Genomic DNA, 22,111 nt, shown 5'->3' with positions numbered 1-22,111 from the left:
AGGCAAAAATTTCATTTTCAATAAATTGACTTTATCTCTGAGCGTAAGAGGAAGATTCTGTCAGGCTTGTAGCTTATGACGTGACTGCAACAGCAATGGGGTGACATTTAATGTAATGATTTCAGATACAGAGTTGGAAATATGGAGACCCAGATATTTGACCCCATTAACCCGTTGTAAGCAGAAGTCCATATGGACCCTACACATTGGAGATGAGGTCCTAAGAGGAAAGATTTGAGATTTACCCCAATTAACCTTCAGGCCAGAGAATAAAGCAAAGGCGTTTAAAGAAGCTAGAGCTGCCTGTAGAGATGAGTCAGAGTCATGTAAAAACAACACCATGTCGTCAGCATAGAGCGCCGCCTTTTCTGTCAGGCTGCCCACCTGTATCCCCTATACTTCAGTAGAAGCTCTCAGTGCTACAGCCAGAGGTTCAATCAATAAGGAGAATAGACCAGGAGACATAGGGTAACCTTGTCTAGTGCCCCTGCCCACTGGAAAGAAGTCCGACAACAGACCATTAAGTTTGATGGCCGCAGTCGGATTCTGGTAGAGAATACTGATCCACTGCCTAAACTGAGGACCAAAACCAAATGTTTCCAATACTATGGTCATGTTTTGCCAGTCTATGAAGTCGAAAAGTCCAACAGGTTTATTGAAAGAAAGCACATAACGCATTCCTTCCACCATAGGGCAACCCCACTAATTAATTTCATTCATCCGAAGCTTACTCATAGATTACTCCACCCTGAGTAATTGCCCTCCATAATCAAACTCGGATGGGTGAAATATGTTAGAGGGGTGGACCTAGGGCAAAGGACACAATATGTGGTATCTATCAATAAACCTATCAGACTTTTTGATGTAATCAGAGTAAGACCCTTTTCTTTAGAGTGTCATATCTTAAACGGAGCAGGAACAGGTCCCTATAACAAGAACGCTGGACATTTTTTCATCATTTCTTGTTCTGTGAAGAAACTCTAAAATTTTCGATTTTCTCTAACAATGATCAACTAGAGCCTTTCCCTAAGCCTTCCTGTAAACCCTTCCCCTCCATCCAAAACAGGTTTTCCTAGCAATACCAGTGAAGCTGTTTATAAGGCTAAAGGTGCGTCTTGTACCTTTTGGACATCTTCATGAAGCCCCAAGAAGGCAATTTGGCTGCCTTCTATTGAAAAGGCTAGGATTATCATGGCAGTACAATTTATATTAGATTCCTCCAAACTCTTCATCTGCCTATTTGTGCTGGGTCAGTGACCAACAAGGTGTTGAGGCCATTGGATTAGGATGATAACCAAGCATATGGCATTTTCTTGAGAAGGTCAACAGTTGCAAATTACTGTACAACAGGGACGTGCAGTGAGGTGAGTGGCTGGTGAGGCACTGGCTAGTGCCAGTGCCTCACCAGCCACCCAGATACACACAGGTTACATATTCACAAGTTACGTATTAATTTGACCAGCATAAGGACTTGTTTAAGGATATGTAAACTGCGTTCAAACCACACATGTGAGGTATCGCCCCAAACGTTAGAGTGAGAGCAATAATTCTAGCACTAGACCTCTGTAACTCTAAACATGTAACCTGTAAAAATTTTTGCAGCGTTGCCTATGGAGATTTTTAAGTACTGAAATTTGGCGCCATTCCACAAGTATGCGCAATTTACTCGGCGTAACATCATCTTTCACATTATACAAAAAATTGGGCTAACTTTAACAAATCTTTTTATTACGTTTCTTGACAAACAAACAAAACTAAACAGAAAAAAACATCATACACATTGAGCCAAAAATATAATAATACGGTTTCAAAATTTAATATAACGATTATTAATCTAAAGGGGAAAGGATAAAAAAAAGAAAATAAAAAGGGGGGGGGGTAAACATTACTTCCTTCTTTCTCCGATGACCCCAAACATTTCTCATATGGGAGCAGACATATTATAAACCATGACCTCGATGGGCATTCAATGCTGTTTATGGTTTGTCCAACCACTTTGCCCACACTTTATCATACTTACTAGGACAACCCCTATTCATGTAAGTGTTTCTATACAATGGAAGATTATCCACTTCCCGACCGCCGCACGACTATATACGTCCTAAGTTTGAACGGGGATATCGTTGTTATGGCAGCAGCTAGCTGCCATAACCCCGGTATCCCCGTTTTCGTGCGGCGGCCGGCTTTCAGATAAAAGTGGTCCCTGCGGCGGATTCGCCGCGAGATCACTTTTATCGGTGGCGGGAGAGGGCCCCCCCCCCTCCCGCCGCGATCCGGTGCCCTCCGCCGCTTACCGGAGCCGTCGGTAGCGGCGGAGGCGATCGCGTCCTCTTCTGTTGTGTATCAGGAGACAAGTGAGGCCAAGATGGCACTCACTCGTCTCCAAGATACTTCTGGGCGGAAGCGACGTCAAAACGTCACTTCCGTCCACGCCTCTTAAAGGCATATTTTTTCAAATGTCATTTTTCTAAATGACTTTTTTTTTTTTTTTTATTGCATTTTAGTGTAAATATGAGATCTGAGGTCTTTTTGACCCCAGATCTCATATTTAAGAGGTCCTGCCATGCTTTTTTCTATTACAAGGGATGTTTACATTCCTTGTAATAGGAATAAAAGTGACACAATTTTTTTTTTTTTTAAACAGTGTAAAAATAAATAAAATATTTTAAAATAAATAATAAAAATAAAAAAAAATAATTTTAAAACCCCCCTGTCCCGACGAGCTCGCGCGCAGAAGCGAACGCATACGCGAGTAGCGCCTGCATATGAAAACGGTGGTTAAACCACACATGTGAGGTATCACAGCGACCGGTAGAGCGAGAGCAATAATTCTAGCCCTAGACCTCCTCTGTAGTGCAAAATATGCAACCTGTAGAATTTTTTAAACGTCGCCTATGGAGATTTTTGAGGGTAAAAGTTTGACGCCATTCCACGAGCGGGCGCAATTTTCAAGCATGACATGTTGGGTATCAATTTACTTGGCATAACATTATATTTCACAATATTACAAAAAATTGGGATAACTTTACTGTTGTTTTATTTTTTTATTCAAAAAACTGAATTTTTTCCAAAAAAAGTGCGCTTATAAGACCGCTGCGCAAATACGGTGCAAAAAAAAGTATTGCAATGACCGCCATTGTATTCTCTAGGGTGTTAGAAGAAAAACCATATATAATGTTTGGGGGTTCTAAGTAATTTTCTAGCAGAAAAACCTGTTTTAAACATGTAAACACCTAAAATCCAAAACGAGGCTGGTCCTTAAGTGGTTATTATTTACCAATTGTTTCCAATATGAAATCGGGCTCATTTTAGTGTTTTTTTTTCCAAATTTCTTTCCAAATAAAACACATTTGAAAAATTGCTTGCAACAACCACCATTTTATTCCCTAGGGTGTCTGCTAAAAATATATATATATATATATTGTTTGGGGGTTCTGAGTAATTTTCTAGCAAAAAAATGATGATTTTTACACGTAGGAGAGAAGTGTCAGAATTGGCCTGGGTGGCAAGGGGTTAATTACCATAAGTAAGTACAAATAATTATTATATATTCTTTTTAAGGTAATTTACTAAATTCTCAAAAACTGTACGCAAGCAGGTGGCTTAATGGAAAAATTACTGAAGTTTGAAGTTATAACTTCCAACCCGTAATTTCATAGTAAATTGATAAATAATAAATTATTATGTTATAACATATAGCATATAAATATATGATTTAGCTTGATTAAAACAGTACATTTTCAACAGCAGCAGATCCTCCCTCTTAACTGTGTGAGAAAAACATGGGATTATGGATAAATCTTATACACATAAGCCCATTTTTTTTTCATTGTACTTAAGAGGGCTGGGCTGGAAGGGAGTATTTGTCTTTTAGACAGACACACGCCCCCTTCTATGACACTGCAGTGAGAGGCGTGCCTCCACTGCAGCATTTTTATCGAACAGCTTGGGCCAATAGTACTTTACCATTGGTCCAAGACTCCAAGCTGTTCATTGAGCTCTGTGCCTCTGACAGGAAGTGAGGTGAGGCATTGTGAGCTCATCCTCTCAGTCTGCTGCATAGTGTGCCAGCTTGTATTTAAACTGGCCGCTCTGTATGTAGCTTCTGACAGGCTATGCAAGGAGCCCCGTATCTCCGAAACTATAGGTCGCAGGGGCCCTAAATTTTGACCAGTGGTGGGGTGGGACTTTAACTACATACCAAATGTGGGGTCTCTGTGACCCTTAAAGCTTAATAACATTTTTTTTTTTTTTTTTTATGTTCATGACTTTGTCTCACCTGCCTCCCCTGACTGCACGCCCCTGCTGTTCAGGTATCCTTTGAAAAAAAGATATTCACTAAGGCTGAGTCTACATAGCGTGTGGATGAAGAGGTATAGCATATCCTTTTTGGTTTCTACTCTGTCCATGTTATGAACACCCTACTTGAGGAATGTTGCCAGTCCCCCCCGCCCCCAAGGAAATCTCATTTGTGAGTTAATGGGATGATGTATTTTGGGTTAGTAGTGAACAAAATGATTGCTGAAGTGCGTAGTGAGCACATCTTACATCTGTGCACATTTTTGTATTGGAAATTCCTGACACAAGTCACCTTTTACAGAACATAGAGAAATGCCTAAATGGCAAAATATAGAAATAGGGAGGAAGTAATGGATGTATTTCCTTACTATCATTTAACAGATTTGTAGGTGAACTCAGCAGTATGATAAAAGTGAAATCACAGGGAAATGATGATGAAGAGGCAGAATTTTCAAGCCATTTTCCCATGTTTATCTGGGCAGTGAGAGATTTTCATCTGGGTTTGATGATCGATGGAAAAGCGGTCACAGAAGACGAGTACCTGGAGAATGCCCTAAAGCTTAAAAAGCGTATGTGTTATGATATATCCATAATCTGAACACAATATTCAGAAACATCGTACTGTAAGATTTAAATCAGAGACTGAGACCTAAGCTGACCAGCGATTGTAAAAAAAATAGAAAACTTTGAGGTAACATACATATAATGGCAGTTGATTTTGGGCATCAAAATTGGCATTGGTTATGTCAGGGTAAGAGGTAGCAGTGCAGCTAAAGCTGGCCAAAGAAGGACTGAAATTGAATTTCAAACCATTTATGGGCAAGCTGGTTGTACTGAAGGTGATCTATCTATCGATCGACTTCAGTACAACCAGTCTGTCAAGTTTTTTTCATACAATTACTGTTGATGGCTATAGCTGGCAGCAGTGATCATTGTATTCTGCCAGTGGGGAAACCTCTTGCCGCCAGAAGACAATAGTGAGCAATTCCTCTACTAACACTGATTGTGTTGATAGGGGAATCAAGTAGTTTTCTTTCCTTCAAGCCAGGAAAAAGAATTGCATACTCTATGGCCAGTCTTAGAGAAGATGCTGACGATCCAATAGGAGCCAGGGATCCCAGCATTATGTCTGGTAAGTTCTGTGTGATTGCATATGCTATCTCTTGTTTCTCTAGATATATGCATTTATATTTAGTCTATCTATATAGCAGCCTGTTAACACAAGCCCTTACTGACCTCTGTAGCTAAAGGCATTGTGGAGAAATCTTTAAAGTTCACAAGAAAGGCACTGAAATCGCAGGTCCTATCCCCTTAATTCATCTGGTAACAGTGGTGGCAGCCTGATAACCCTGTATATCAGTGATTCTCAACTCCTGTCCTCAGGACCCACTAACAGGCCAGGTTTTAAGAATTACCTTGCGGAGATGCAGACTAGAATACTGCAATCACTGAGCAGCAAATGATATCACCTGTGATGCATTTCAGTTATCTTGCAAACCTGTTAGTGGGTTCTGAGGACAGGAGTTGAGAACCACTGCTGTATAGAACCATGGTAGTAACGTACTGCCACCTAATGATACATATTAAGAATTACAGGGTACAGCTGCTGCAATCACCAAGTGTGTTCCCACATCCACAATAAATCAATACTAAAATGTGTTATCACACATTTTAGTATTGATAGCCGGATAACCCTATAAATATTATTGTAGTTTGCACAGACCTTTACCTTAACACTAATAGAAATCTCTAAGAACCCCCAAATTTCATTGCAGGGTGTTTAGGTATTTCTTGAAACAGCTAGGGTCAAAGTGCAGGAATCTACAATCAGAAAGAGATTGTACCTATTTGACCCGCATTAGAGGTGTGTTCAGAAAAACCTTTGCTGTCCAAAAAGAACATTAGAGCATTGTTATAGTTAGACATCAAAGAAATCCTGGACAGCCGCACTCCAAAAATATTTGCCTTTATTCAATAAAGTGTCATCCAAAATACAGGTCACAGCAGAGTGGAACAAAGCTTACGCGTTTCGCACTACACAGAGTACTTAGTCATAGTCAAGCTATAAAGACTAGAAGACTAGACTGATCAATCAAAGATAGAGCCGTTTGGTCACAGTCACAGTAGACATGTTTGAATTTCAGCAGCAGAACCTCATAATAAGTTTGAGGCATGGTCGGGTGGTGGAATTGTTATGGTTTGGGGTTGCCTTGCTGCTTTAGGGCCTGGGCAGCTATTAATCATCAAGTCAACTACACATTCTGCATTGTATCAAAGTGTGCTTGATGAGATTGTAAGGTCACCTGCCCAAATATTGAACCAGAAATGAGTCTTTTAACATAGTATCGGAAGTATACAAGCAAATTTATCAGGGAATGGCTTAGATTGAATAAATAGAGGGTCATAAATGTCCCTGTGTCGATGTCAGAGACTGGAGGACATTTGTACAAAACACCTACAAAAAGGAATGTATGCTACATGGGGCAATACCAGCTTTCGCAGCTGAGGGTGCACTTACCTTTTTACAGTAGACAGTTACATCTAAAGATATTTGTGTTGAATTGAAAACACAAAATGTTCTTGTGTTCCTGTCCTTTCCAAGTACATTATCTTTATCAGTGGCAATTGTTTTAACATGTAATCTTTTCAAAGAGCTAATGTTTGCCTGTTCAAACATGTTTAAAAAGTGTGTGTATGTATATATTGTGTTGAATTGAAAACATTTTGTGTTTTCAATTCAACACAAATATCTTTAGATGTAACTGTCTACTGTAAAAAGGTAAGTGCACCCTCAGCTGCGAATATATATATATATATATATATATATATATATATATATATATATATATATATACACACACACACACACAAGCACAGTGCAGCCGGAAAGTATTCACAGCGCTTTTCTTTTTCCACATTTTGTTATGTTACAGCCTTATTCCAAAATGGATTCAATGTATTATTTTCATCACAATTCTACAAACAATACCATGTAATGTCAGCATGAAAGATGTTTGAAATCTTTGGAAATGTATTAAGTACATAAGTACATAAGTATCACAACCTTTGCTCAATACATTGTTGAAGCACCTTTTGGCACCAATTACAGCCTCAAGTCTTTTCGAGTATGATGCTACAAGCTTGGCACACCTATTTTTTGGCAGTTTCTCCCATTCTTCTTTGCAGGACCTCTCAAGCTCCATCAGGTTGGCTGGGGAGGGTCGGTGTACAGCCATTTTTAGATCTCACCAGAGATGTTCAATCGGGTTCAAGTTTGGGCTCTGGCTGAGCCACTCAAGGACATTCACAGAGTTGTCCTATAGCCACTCCTGTGTTATCTTGGCTGTGTGCTTAGGATCGTTGTCCTTTTGGAAGATGAACCTTCACCCCAGTCTTAGGTCCAGAGTGCTCTGGAGCAGGTTTTCATCAAGGATGTCTCTATACAGCGATCCTGACTAGTCTCCCAGTCCTGCCCTTTCACTGTAGGGATGGTATTGGCCAGGTGATGAGCGGTGCCTTGTTTCCTCTAGACATGAAGCCTGCCATTCAAGCCAAAAAGTTCAATCTTTGTTTCATCAGACCAGAGAATTTTGTTTCTTGTAGCCTGAGATTCCTTCAGATGTCTTTTGGCAAAGTCCAGGTGGGCTTTCATGTGCCTTTTACTAAGAAGTGGCTTCCGTCTGGTCACTCTACCATATAGGTCTGATTGGTGGAGTACTGCAGAGATGGTTGTTCTTCTGAAAAGTACTCCTCTCTCCACAGAGAAACTCTGGAGCTCTGTCAGAGTGACTATTAGGTTCTTGGTCACCTCTCTGACTAAGGCCCTTCTCCCCAATCGCTCAGTTTGGCCGGGCGGCCTGCTTTAGGAAGAGTCCTGGTAGTTCCAAACTTCTTCCATTTATGGATAATGGAGACCACTGTGCTCATTGGGACGTTCAATTCTGCAGACATTTTCTGTACCCTTCCCAAGATCTGTGCCTTAATACAATCTGGTCTCGGAGGTCTACAGACAATTCCTTGGACTTCATGGCTTTGTTTTTGTGCTCTGATGTACACTGTTAACTGTGGGACCTTATATAGACAGGTGTGTGCCTTTCCAAATCATGTCCAATCAACTGAATTTATACCAGGTGGACTCCAATCAAGTTGTAGAAACATCTCAAGGATGATCAGTGGAAACAGGAAGCACCGCAGCTTAATTTTGTGTGTCATGGCAAAGGCTGTGAATACGTATGCACATGGGATTTTTTTTGTTTTTTATTTTTATTAAACTTGCAGATTTCAAACAAACCTCTTTCATGTTGTCATTATAGGTTATTGTTCGTAGAATTTTGAGGAAAATAATGAATTTAATCCATTTTGGAATAAGGCCGTAACATAACAACATGTGGAAAACTTGAAGCACTGTGAATACTTTATGGATGCCCTGTGTGTGTATATATATATATATATTTTTATATATATATATATATATATATATATATATATATATATATATATATATATATATATATATATATATATATATATATATTTTAATATATATAAACTGTACAGTTTTCCTTTAACTGTTATACTAAAACTGGACTAACTCTGTTTCTTACTTTATTTACAAAAGCTGAAAAGACGATAAGAGACCAGGACTATAACAGAGTGAGGCAACAGCTTCGTATGTATTTTGGAAAAAGGAAATGCTTTGTGTTTGATTTACCAACTGCCAATGAAGAGCATCTTAAGAGACTGGAGCACATACCTGATGATGACCTCAATGCAGACTTTGTGACCCAGAGCCAGAAGTTCTGCGATTACATTTTCAGGGAAGCCGATGTTAAGAGAATGAAAGAAACATTTCCAGTCACAGGACCACGTAAGTTTATTATTGGCATATAATTTTAAGCTGAATATAACAGAATTCTGCTTGAACACATATTTTATGTTCCCCCCAAATCTATACTTTCCCAGAACAAATCCTTCCTCCTTCCAGCAAAAATCCCACTCTCCAAATCCCCCACTCCCAGCACAAATCATTCCCCCCGCAATTCCGTCCTTCCCAGCACAAATCTTCCCCTCTTCTGAGTGCATTCATATCCCCTCTTCCAGAAAAAATCTTCTACGACTCCCCAAATCCCCAACTCCCAGCACAAATCCAGTCCCCCCTCTCCTAGCACAATACATCTTCCACCCCGCCCCAAATTCCTCCTTCTCAGCAAAAATCCTCTTCCCAGGACAAATTCTCATCCACCACCACATCTCCCCTTCCAGCACAAATCCTTTCCCCCCGTTCCCACTTCAGCAAAATTCTTATGACTCCCCAAATCCCCCCTCCCAGCACAAACCCACTTCCCTCTCTCCCAGCACAAACCCACTTCCCTCTCTCCCAGCACAAACCCACTTCCCTCTCTCCCAGCACAAACCCACTTCCCTCTCTCCCAGCACAAACCCACTTCCCTTTCTCCCTGCACAAACCCACTTCCCTCTCTCCCAGCCCAAACCCACTTCCCTCTCTCCCAGCACAAACCCACTTCCCTCTCTCCCAGCACAACCCCACTTTCCTCTCTCCCAGCACAAACCCACTTTCCTCTCTCCCAGCACAAACCCACTTCCCTCTCTCCCAGCACAACCCCACTTTCCTCTCTCCCAGCACAAACCCACTTTCCTCTCTCCCAGCACAAACCCATTTCCCTCTCTCCCAACACAAACCCACATCCCTCTCTCCCAGCACAAACCCACTTCCCTCTCTCCCAGCACAAACCCACATCCCTCTCTCCCAGCACAAACCCACTTCACTTTCTCCCAGCACAAACCCACTTCCCTCTCTCCCAGCACAAACCCACTTCCCTCTCTCCCAGCACAAACCCACATCCCTCTCTCCCAGCACAAAGCCACCCTCCTTTCTCCCAGCACAAACCCACTTCCCTCTCTCCCAGCACAAACCCACTTCCCTCTCTCCCAGCACAAACCCACATCCCTCTCTCCCAGCACAAACCCACTTCCCTCTCTCCCAGCACAAACCCACTTCCCTCTCTCCCAGCACAAACCCACTTCCCTCTCTCCCAGCACAAACCCACTTCCCTCTCTCCCAGCACAAACCCACTTCCCTCTCTCCCAGCACAAACCCACTTCCCTCTCTCCCAGCACAAACCCACTTCCCTCTCTCCCAGCACAAACCCACTTCCCTCTCTCCCAGCACAAACCCACTTCCCTCTCTCCCAGCACAAACCCACTTCCCTCTCTCCCAGCACAAATCCCCCTTTCCCAGAACAAATGCACTTCCCCCTCTCCCAGTACAAACTTCCCTCTCTCCCAGCACCAATCATCTTCCACCCCCCAATTCCCCATCCAAACACAAATCCTCTCCCACCTTCTAGCATACAGTAACTCTTCTAAATCCCAGTCCCACTTCCAGCATATATTTTTCCCTTCTCAAATTTCTCTGCTCTGAAATGATATATCAAACAATACTATCAACCTTCACAACTATCTTCTGTAAACTACAAATCCCTAGCTCATGTAACTGAGATCAAGAGAGCAGGACACATGTGTAATCCAAATCAGGAGAGCAGCCTAGGGTGACAAGGCTACTTCACAATAGATATAATATGGACGTTTTCTCCCCAGGACAGGAAGTGTGTCACTGTCAGGATCACCAGGTGAAAATAAAAAATTTTAAAAAGAAAACAGCTGACACATCTAAGGACTAGTTGGAAAAAGTTCGGACCCAAGCCACAAACTCAATTAATGTCTATGGGACCCAAACTTAAAAAATCACAAGTCACCATTTGGAATGCTTATATGCAAGTTATTGGCCATAAAAAGGGTATGGGGCTCTGGGGAACATGTATCAATGCAAAAATGTTTTTTTTTTTAAAAAAGATCGTTTTTAAATTAGCAGTAATTTTAAAGGTGATTCAAGTGAAAATAAAAAAAAATAAAATATTAAATATATTACCTGGGGGTTTCCTTAGTCTGCCTCCAAAGTGATGCATATGTACCGTGTATAGAACCTGCTGCAGCAAAACTGACATATATAAAGAAAATTTTTTTAAAAAAGGCGTGGGGGTCCCCCCAATCCATACCAAGCAATTTGACTCCCCACCACATCCTGGACTGTAGTTGTGGGGGTCTATGGGCAGGGGGCTTATCGGAATCTGGAAGCCTCCTTTAACAAGGGGCCCCCAGATCTCAGCCCCCTCATGTGAATGAGTAAAAGAAAATCCAAATAAGTGCATATTGATTGGTTTGCGCAAAAGTTATAGCATCTACAATCGATGCAATATTTTAATGGAATTCTTTTTAATTGGTAATGGTGGTGATCAGCAATTTTTAGCGGAACTGCGATATTGCGAAGGACAAATCAGATATCTGACACTTTTTGGGGACCAGTGATACTAATACAGTGATCGGTGCTAAAAAAAAGCATTGTCACTGCACTAATGATACTGGCAGGAAAGTGGTTAACATCAGGGGCGATAAAAGGGTTAAGTGTGTCCCTATGGGGTGCATGCTGACTGTGGGGGGTGCATTGATTGGGGGAATACAGGAACACAAGATCTCCATCTAGTCCCCTTGCAGAACGGTGATCTGCCTTGTTTACACGTTGCCGTTTTGCCTCTCCCGGGGATGATCGTGGGTGGCCAGTGAACATCGGATCCACCGGACCTGTTGATTGACATCTCCGCTACCCAATCACGGTGTGATGGCGCCATCTAGTGGCTATTGAACAAAACAACGTATAGGTATTACGTTTCACGCAATAGCGCCACATTGCCACAGTAAATACACAGCGGCTGGTCGGCAAGTAGTTAAATAGGTAAGGGGCGGAGCCACCTGGTGACATTACCTGGTGGCACAGCCCCCATGTGATGTCACCAATCAGTGCATACTGGGTCGGTGATGTCACATGGGGGCAGTGCCACCAGGTGTTATCGCCAGGTGGTGCCGCCTCTTACCTGTTATAGAATTGTCAAACAGCGGAGCAGGCAGTTGGTGGTTAGCCTTCATCAAGGGCAGAGCTTTATTTTTTCGGGTCCGGTAATGCCCCCAAAGCACCCCTCCATGTTAAGGGCATGTGGCTTGGTATGGTTCAGGAGGGGAGCGCTCGCTCATCCCCCCATTTCCTGGCCTGCCAAGCCGCATGCTCGGATAATCTGAAATGGATTTTGGGGGGCCCCACACCATTTTTTTGGTTGGAAGGAGAAACATGAAAAATGGGAAATGGTCCCCCGAGCGGGGTTTTTAGGCAGCTAGCTACAGACGTGAGCAAGGCAGTAAATAAAATATTAAAATGCTTTATTGAAGGGTAATGAATAAATGTAACAACATAAATATAAATTGGGAGCTCCAGTGGGAAAATACCCATACCAAATACATATAATAGCAAACATAGGTTATACACAGCATATGATAAGGCTATTGTATAACAATCCTGACGCGTTTCGACCCATGAATTTTGGGGTCTCTTCAGAGGATGAGTTTGCTACAGAAAAAAGAAAAATTTATAACAGTATGTCCAGCTTATTTAAAAGAATTACAGCATAGGCAAGTTTGTTTAGCAACATGTTTAGTAACACTTTGCACATAATTACCACTGAGTTTGGATGTACCCCTCGATCAGTGCCTCCCCACATAGCAGCCCAACCATCCAGTGTGCCCGCACGCAGCAGCACCCGGGTAGAAGGGGGAACAGGAATCCACTTGATATGGCTTGCAAGGAGTCACACGTATATAATTGCCCCCCCACCAACACGCCACTGGGGGGTGGGGCCGGAACCTACGAAAATTGTCAGAGCGTTAGCTCATGAATATACCCCTATAGGTTAGTGGTTAGATTTAACTGTTGGGCGGTCAGAAAGTGTTGTAATAATCTATTACAGCTTGAATTGATCATATGAAGGATAATAAAATGAGTAAAGTGACTATATTGGTATAACTAATATAAAATATGTCAGGGATGACCTTGTCTTTAAATGCTGACAATGGCAGTGATAGGAAGAGAAGTGAGGGATGTGCACAGTAAATAATGACATGTAAAATATATGTGAAAAAAGGAATGTGCATGAAAATGATGCGAGTGAGTGTTTTAAACAGCAAAAAAAAAAAAACAAAAAAAAAAACAAATGAGTGTGTGTGTGATGTGTGAATTTGAGGAAAAAGTGCATGATATTGCCAAGTATCTAAGTCTATGTGAAAAAAGGAATGTGCATGAAAATGATGCGAGTGAGTGTTTAAACAGCAGAGAAACAAAAAAAAATAAAAAATAAATAAATAAATAAATTAATAAATAAATAAATAAAAACCAACACAAAACAAATGAGTGTATGTGTGATGTATGAATTTGAGGAAAAAGTGCATGATATTGCCAAGTATCTAAGTCTACGGCATCCAGAGCTGGTGTGCACATAAATCAAAAGTAAATATAAGTAAAATATTATTCTATGGGGTCTGACAAAGCATTGATAATCCGATGTATCATAAGTTCTTACTCACTCCTACTGTTGAGGAAAAAGAGTCTGGCCGTCCAAGGAGGAAGTGGAGGGATCACACCCAAATCCACCCTCATTAAATAGTGTCCTTAATTAGTACTAAAATTGACAACAGGTATCGTTTCTTCCGCCCCTTAACCCCGGAGTGTAGAGGGAGGCTGTGGCCGCCATTGGCAGGCCTCGTGTGGCTCCCTCGGTGTCCATCAAGGCGAAGCCCCGACATCTGTCGTCACCTTTGCCGTAAAATACGTGACATCATGAGGCCGCACGCACACGCGACCCGCACGTGTGCGCACACTGCACGCAACGTCCAAAGGTAATGGGGGATGCCGCCGGCAGGGTAATCACGCCCATGGGCGGCCGATCCAGGAATCCGGCCATCCAAGGGGAGAGACAAGGGGAGCGCAGGTAACTGAGCTCCCCACCCTGCCGGGAAGACACATCAGGGAACATGATCCCCGACCCAGGGAGCACGCGACAATGCAGGCATCACAGGGGCCCCGATGGCGCAAGCTGCAAGCGGGGAGGCGCCGATCGAGAGGCACACAAACGAGCTCACATATGCGATTTGTGAAAAACAACAAATAACAAAAGTTTTCTACATAATTGCTTATTGATAATACAAAGTAAACATTGGAAACTGCGCACTGACAATTCTAACAATATTCCTAAAAAATATGTAAAGAACCACAACAACCCAGAAATGCCAACATAATTTCAACGTTTAAATAGATTTGTTTGAAAGGAAATAACTCTCAAATACACAGAAATAACTCCCAGATACACAAAATAGTAAATGTATAGCAACCCAAATAAAGAAATTTGCATCGGATCCAGTGGATCCCTCATTGCTCACGGTTGCGATGCGATTTTACTCTATTCGCAACCACGAACAAGGCTATGGATTATAGACTCGATTAAGTATAATAATAATACAGACTCACAATACAAGAGCGTAACTGATTTAGTGAGCTCAAGGGAAGAAATATAATTCCGATTTAGTCCTCTTATTAGGAGTCTACTTAAAATCCTAATATGCGATTTAACATGCGATTTGACACATTTTTGGAAAATATATGGATATAATCTAATGTGGTATCTAGGATTAACACAGAGGGATATATACAGGAGAACAGACAGTGCACAGCTCATGTCTAACTCCCATGTGTCAAATGGGGGAAGGGGTTTTTAACCACCCAAATTTGTATAGCAAAGAGGGAAGACACATTAAGGAGTCAATGCTGCTCACCCCAATATGGACAAGAAAAATGGGAAATGGTCCCCCGAGCGGGGTTTTTAGGCAGCTAGCTACAGACGTGAGCAAGGCAGTAAATAAAATATTAAAATGCTTTATTGAAGGGTAATGAATAAATGTAACAACATATAAATATAAATTGGGAGCTCCAGTGGGAAAATACCCATACCAAATACATATAATAGCAAACATAGGTTATACACAGCATATGATAAGGCTATTGCATAACAATACTGACGCGTTTCGACCCATGAATTTTGGGGTCTCTTCAGAGGATGAGTTTGCTACAGAAAAAAGAAAAATTTATAACAGTATGTCCAGCTTATTTAAAAGAATTACAGCATAGGCAAGTTTGTTTAGCAACATGTTTAGTAACACTTTGCACATAATTACCACTGAGTTTGGATGTACCCCTCGATCAGAGCCTCCCCACATAGCAGCCCAACCATCCAGTGTGCCCGCACGCAGCAGCACCCCGGAAGAAGGGGGAACAGGAATCCACTTGATATGGCTTGCAAGGAGTCACACGTATATAATTGCCCCCCCACCAACACGCCACTGGGGGGTGGGGCCGGAACCTACGAAAACTGTCAGAGCGTTAGCTCACGAATATACCCCTATAGGTTAGTGGTTAGATTTAACTGTTGGGCGGTCAGAAAGTGTTGTAATAATCTATTACAGCTTGAATTGATCATATGAAGGATAATAAAATGAGTAAAGTGACTATATTGGTATAACTAATATAAAATATGTCAGGGATGACCTTGTCTTTAAATGCTGACAATGGCAGTGATAGGAAAAGAAGTGAGGGATGTGCACAGTAAATAATGACATGTAAAATATATGTGAAAAAAGGAATGTGCATGAAAATGATGCGAGTGAGTGTTTTAAACAGCAAAAAAAAAAAAAAAAAAATAGCAATAGCAATAGCAATAGCGCCACATTGCCACAGTAAATACACAGCGGCTGGTCGGCAAGTAGTTAAATAGGTAAGGGGCGGAGCCACCTGGTGACATTACCTGGTGGCACAGCCCCCATGTGATGTCACCAATCAGTGCATACTGGGTCGGTGATGTCACATGGGGGCAGTGCCACCAGGTGTTATCGCCAGGTGGTGCCGCCTCTTACCTGTTATAGAATTGTCAAACAGCGGAGCAGGCAGTTGGTGGTTAGCCTTCATCGAGGGCAGAGCTTTATTTTTTCGGGTCCGGTAATGCCCCCAAAGCACCCCTCCATGTTAAGGGCATGTGGCTTGGTATGGTTCAGGAGGGGAGCGCTCGCTCATCCCCCCATTTCCTGGCCTGCCAAGCCGCATGCTCGGATAATCTGAAATGGATTTTGGGGGGCCCCACACCATTTTTTTGGTTGGAAGGAGAAACATATAATTGTACAAATTCGGTGAGGTAGATGCAATCTAAGTAGGCTCTTTGAATTAACTCTGAATACTGCATTATATATATTTTCTAAAGTGTTGCCTACTTTAACAACTGTTTCCTTGATGCACATCAATCAATCCACTTTAGAGGACAAGTTTACTTTTAGGGGAAAAAAACAACTTTTTTTTTCAAACACCAACAAAAACAATGACAAAAATAGGATATCCCTCTACCAAATTGAATCAACTTGAAAACCTGTTACTTAGTTACTTGCAAAGTTAACACAATTCAACAAAAGGGAACATCACTTCTGGTTACATCTCAGTTTATTACATTTTTAAATATTACAAAAAAGAAAAATGTTTTGAAATATTCAGAAACAAATAGGTGAATCATATATGGTCCAGAAAAGAAAATGTGGGTATAGACAATTTATGAAATATTTTATATACTCTTATAGGGCGTACACACGGTCGGACTTTGTTCGGACATTCCGACAACAAAATCCATGGATTTTTTCCGACGGATGTTGGCTCAAACTTGTCTTGCATACACACGGTCACACAAAGTTGTCGGAAAATCCGATCGTTTTGAACGCGGTGACGTAAAACACGTACGTCGGGACTATAAACGGGGCAGTGGCCAATAGCTTTCATCTCTTTATTTATTCTGAACAAGCGTGGCACTTTGTCCGTCGGATTTGTGTACACACGATCGGAATTTCCGACAACGGATTTTGTTGTCGGCAAATTTTATCTCCTGCTCTCCAACTTTGTGTGTCGGAAAATCTGATGGAAAATGTCCGATGGAGCCCACACACGGTCGGAATTTCCGACAACACGCTCCGATCGGACATTTTCCATCGGAAAATCCGACCGTGTGTACGGGGCATAACTGTGGCATTTCCCTTTAAATTATGATTTAAACTAATGACAAAAATAACATTCCTTAAACTTAACAAAATAAAAACATCTGTTTATAAAAATAAAAAAATCTATCTCATATACCTTAAAATTTCATATCATCCCAAAAAGGATAAAACCGGGTGTTCTAGATTTTGAGACAAAACTTTTATTTATCAAAATTAACTACTTAAATAGAAATGGAAAAAGAAATGTCTCCATCATGGGGCCACACTGTTTTAAAAACTTCACAAGTTCACTGGTGTTCTCCTGGCCAAAAATGTCTTTAGTGCTGGCCCATTAAGGGAGTAGTGAGCCTTATGCCGTGTACACACGACCGGACTTTCCGGCAGAAAAGGTCCGACGGAATCATTCTGTCGGATAATCCGATCATGTGTGGGCTTCATCTGACTTTTTTTTTTCAAAAATTCTGACGGACCTAGAAATAGGACATGTTTTAAATCTTTCCGATGGAATCAATTCCTATCGGGAAAACCTTTCGTCTGTATGCTATTCCGACGGACCAAAAATGACGCAAGGGCAGCTATTGGCTACTGGCTATTGAACGTCCTTTTTCTAGTCCCGTCGTATGTGTTGTACGTCACCACGTTCTAAATGAACGGACTTTGGTGTGATCCTATGTAGGCAAGTCCGTTTCAGCGGGACTCCGTCGGAAAGACCGTCAGAGTTTATTCTGATGGAAAAATCGCGGTGTGTACGCGGCATAACACAATTCTTAAAAATGTTCCTACCCTCTTCTCCTACCAATCCTGCCTACCATGTGTAAAAAAAGATCTGTATATTTACTTCTTTTAGTTTGGTCCGGTCACATGATACTGCAGCCCTGGCTCCCTTATGTAAGAGAGAGATCAACAACAGCTGGGAATTCCAGGAGCTGTGACGTCACCCTCTCATGGCTCATCCATTGTCCATGCTCCCTCCTCTCCCCTGCAGCTGCCACTCGCTGACACAAGGGATCCAGAGCTGCGGTATCACAAGACCAGACCAGACTAAAGAAAAGGCAAGGAGGAAAAAGTACCATTTAACAAAAGTTAGCGTTAGACATGATTTCGACTGTAAGTAATGACAAGGCTATAGATATATAAACAGGCCCATACTGGAATTTTAAAAATTGCTCTGGTCCATAATAGGTATACAGGTACTAGAGCTGAAGTGGTTAAAGTGCAACTAAACCCTGCTGTCCACTGAGGACTGCATGGACTGTAATGCCGCATACACACGGTCGGACTTTTCGTCTACAAAAGTCCAACGGACGCTGACGGACTAAAGCTGGCTTTTAATCCGATCGTGTGTGGGCTTCTCCGGACTTTCAACTGACTTTTTTAGCCTCAAATCCGACGGACTTTAGATTTGAAACATGCTTCAAATCTTTACGTCGTAAGTACGACGGACCCCGAAATCCGCTCGTCTGTGTGCTAGTCCGACGGACAAAAACCCATGCTAGGGCAGCTATTGGCTACTGGCTATGAACTTCCTTATTTTAGTCCGGTGTACGTCATCACGTACGAATCCGTCGGACTTTTGTGTGGTCGTGTGTAGGCAAGTCCGTTCGTAAGAAAGTCTGCCGCAAGTCCGCCGAAGGTACGTCGGAAGTATGTCGGACAGGCTGTCGGACTTTTGTAGACGAAAAGTCCGACCGTGTGTACGCGGCATAACTGTTTTGGGAAACAGTTTGATTGGTGGATTTATTTGTCATTTAAAGCCCATTCTAAGCCAAATCTTTGTTTTTAGTCTTCCAAAGATTGGAACTCTCTTCTTGTCTGGTCTGTGTGCAAACACAGACAGAAATACAACCCTGCCAGAAGTTGTAACCCTGCCCTACATGAGAAGTGGGGAGATTTTAACTCCTTTCCTGTTCTGATGCTCATCGAAGGGACAGGAAGTGGGGAGATTTTCACGCATTTCCTGTTCTGACACTCATCAAATGGACAGGAAGTGGGGGGAGATTTTCACTCACTTTCTTTTTGGACAAAAGAGAAAGGAAGTAAAGAGAAATCTGCTAGTAGTATTAAAGAGTTAAAGCAGTTTCTTTCCCTTCCATACTCAAAATTTTGGCAGAAGTTGGGCATAAAAAAAATTTGAAGATTTATTTTCTAATTTCCCCAGGATTGGGTGAACTGGCAAAAATTTACACGGAAACTATAAACTCTTCTAAAGTTGCTTGCATGGAGGAGGCGGTGATTTCTCTGGCTGAAGGAGAGAACAAAATGTCTGTCCAGGACGCTACGCAGCACTATGAGGACAAGATGAACAAAGTTGTGTTCCCTACTGAAACACTCAGTCAGTTCCTGGATATAAGCAGACAATATGAGGACCAAGCACGAAAAATATTCCTGACAAGGTGCCTCCAGGATGATGATCAGCGGTACCTTAAAGAATTTCTGGTGAGAAATGTTGTCGGAATATAAGCGTAATGTTCAAAAGTATAACATGACTGATCCCATCTCAAAAGTCATACTGAATCATTTCACATAGAGTACAATGAAATAATAAAACAATAAAGAGCAAGGCACATAGCTCCCCAAAATGGTTTGTCACTTTGCTTATACTACTGCTGCTGTGCTGAACATACACAGGGGGAGATTACGCTACTGACTCAGTATAAAGACAATGGTCTCCACAGGCAAAGAATGAGAGTAACATTCCCTTCTTACCCTACTTAGAGGAGCAGGGAACGTGCTGCACACTCTTCTGATACCATCCTATCTGGCTGAAAACAATTGATGAGCACATTAACACTGCACCTAGAGAGCTTTAGTTCTAATTTTATTTTAACATGATAAAAAATACACTAAAGAATAAAAAATAAAAGCTTAAGTGCAGCTAAAATTATAAATGCAAAAATCTGCACATGGGAACTTAGGACGTGTCTGCTGTGCTGATTCCTCTTCTTTTAGTTGAAACTTTCCTCCGTCCCTGACCACCCTCCACCCACAGAACTATACTCTTCCATTGCATCAGGAAATAATAAAACTAAGAGGCTTCCACAGGTAGACATGTGTGATTCATTTCGTAATGAATTGAAATTCAGACACAATTTTCATTATTCTGAGATACAGATGTATCCAAATCTCTGAATCTAATAGTAGTGAATTTTAACAGATCTAAAACAAATTATAATGAAAATAACAAATTAATTCATATTAATTTGCTTCATTCAGATGACAAGGATGCAAAGGTTTGGGCCTTTTGGTAATGTTTGAAGCATTCAAAAGTTTGAGCCTTTTATTAATGTTTGAAGTGTCCAAAAGTTTGGGCCTTTTGGTAATGTTTGAAGAATCCAAAAAGTTTGAGCCTTTTGGTAATGTTTGAAGCATCCAAAAGTTTGAGCCTTTTTGTAATGTTTAAAGCATCCAAAAGTTTGGGCCTTTTGGTTATGTTTGAAGCATCCGGAATAACGTAACAACTTACCGAATGATCCAAATTGATCCATTTGTTTTCATTCTAGTGAGCGTAGCGTGAAGTATAAAAAATTCACCACATAATACATATGAAATGGAAACATATTGTAATAAATAGTAAACAGTAAGGTATAAATTAAATAAGCTGATTCCTACTTATTGTGTTTGGGTTGGATAGAGGTGGATACATCAGAATCTCCAAATCATAACATTACGAATGAATCCAAATCTTCTGAAATAACTTTTGAAAATATGAATTGGTTCCAACAACGAATATATACGAAATGAATCCAAATATATGAAACAAATTCCGAAAATTAATCATTCTAACATAATGAAAATGATGAAATTAAATGATTAATTTAACAAATGATCTGAAACTAAATGATTTTTTTTGGCGTGTACATCTCTATTCACAGGCTCTGATCAAGGTTCTCTTTCTTGAATACCTTCACCCAATCAGAACACATATGCAGAAAGGACTTTGGACAGCTTTATCAGTAACCGTAGTATGTCTGTACATTACTCAGTAGCACTCAGTAGCATTACCCAATTATCTGCTTATCATGTCAGCAGTATACATCAGCAAATACATAGTGAAGAGGCTGCATTGCATCTTGGTAGTCTTTCTTTAAAGGCAAAATTGAGACACCTCTTGGTATATTTAAATATTGATAAGCAAACGTATGAAAACTTTTTCCAGTTGTAGTTTGGCTAAACTTTGTAAACCTCTGAAACTCATCATTTGGCAGCCTTGCCTTACTAGATGGCATAACAACAAAACAACTGGAGCCACTTCCTTTTAAATTTTCTTTACCAAGGATACTAAGATGGTAGGGTGGAACCTGTAGGCACAAGCAGTCAAGGGTAGTCAGGCAACAGCAGATGTAAGGCAGGGGAATCCTTTAGAGCAGCTTTTGGTCCATTTGTCCTTTGAGTAATCCAAACTATCCAAAATCACACTAAAACTTAGATTCAGCTCTGGCCAACACAATTCATGAAATTCCTTTCATTTGCTATCCAAATATTGGGATCAGCTCTAATTTTAAATTCCAAATGGTTGATTGATTGATTTGATTAGGTTCTCTAGTAATTGAAGGAAGGAACTAACACAACTAAAGTATGTTTATTTTCTTCAGCAAACTACAAATAAAAAGAAAAAAGAGTTTAGTTTCAAGAATGAGACAAAATCTCAGGAGATATGTGGCGCTCTCATTAGGAATTTGTCTGTGGACCTTGAGAAAGCTTTGTCTGAGGGAGCATACAATAAGCCTCGAGGACATGGAAAGTTCAAGCAAGATTTGAAGGCCATAGAAGTAAAATACAATAATGAAACTGGAAAAGGTTTAAAGGTAAGTTGACAATAAGAAATGCA

The 22,111-nt window shown here is 41.1% G+C and overlaps 1 protein-coding gene across 1 annotated transcript in view; it reads left to right on the top strand.

Annotated features, from left to right (window-relative positions):
• Positions 1-22,111, top strand: part of LOC141148315 (guanylate-binding protein 1-like) — a 136,509-nt gene that overhangs the window by 54,806 nt on the left and 59,592 nt on the right. The window contains exons 5-8 of the mRNA XM_073635635.1: positions 4,681-4,868; positions 8,918-9,166; positions 19,442-19,719; positions 21,876-22,088. Of these exons, the coding sequence (XP_073491736.1) occupies positions 4,681-4,868; positions 8,918-9,166; positions 19,442-19,719; positions 21,876-22,088 (928 nt within the window). The remainder of the gene's footprint in view (positions 1-4,680; positions 4,869-8,917; positions 9,167-19,441; positions 19,720-21,875; positions 22,089-22,111) is intronic.

This window comes from Aquarana catesbeiana, linkage group LG06 (genome assembly GCF_042186555.1).
Source record: "Aquarana catesbeiana isolate 2022-GZ linkage group LG06, ASM4218655v1, whole genome shotgun sequence".
Lineage (NCBI taxonomy): Eukaryota > Metazoa > Chordata > Amphibia > Anura > Ranidae > Aquarana > Aquarana catesbeiana.
This window is presented reverse-complemented; position numbering and strand designations above follow the sequence as displayed.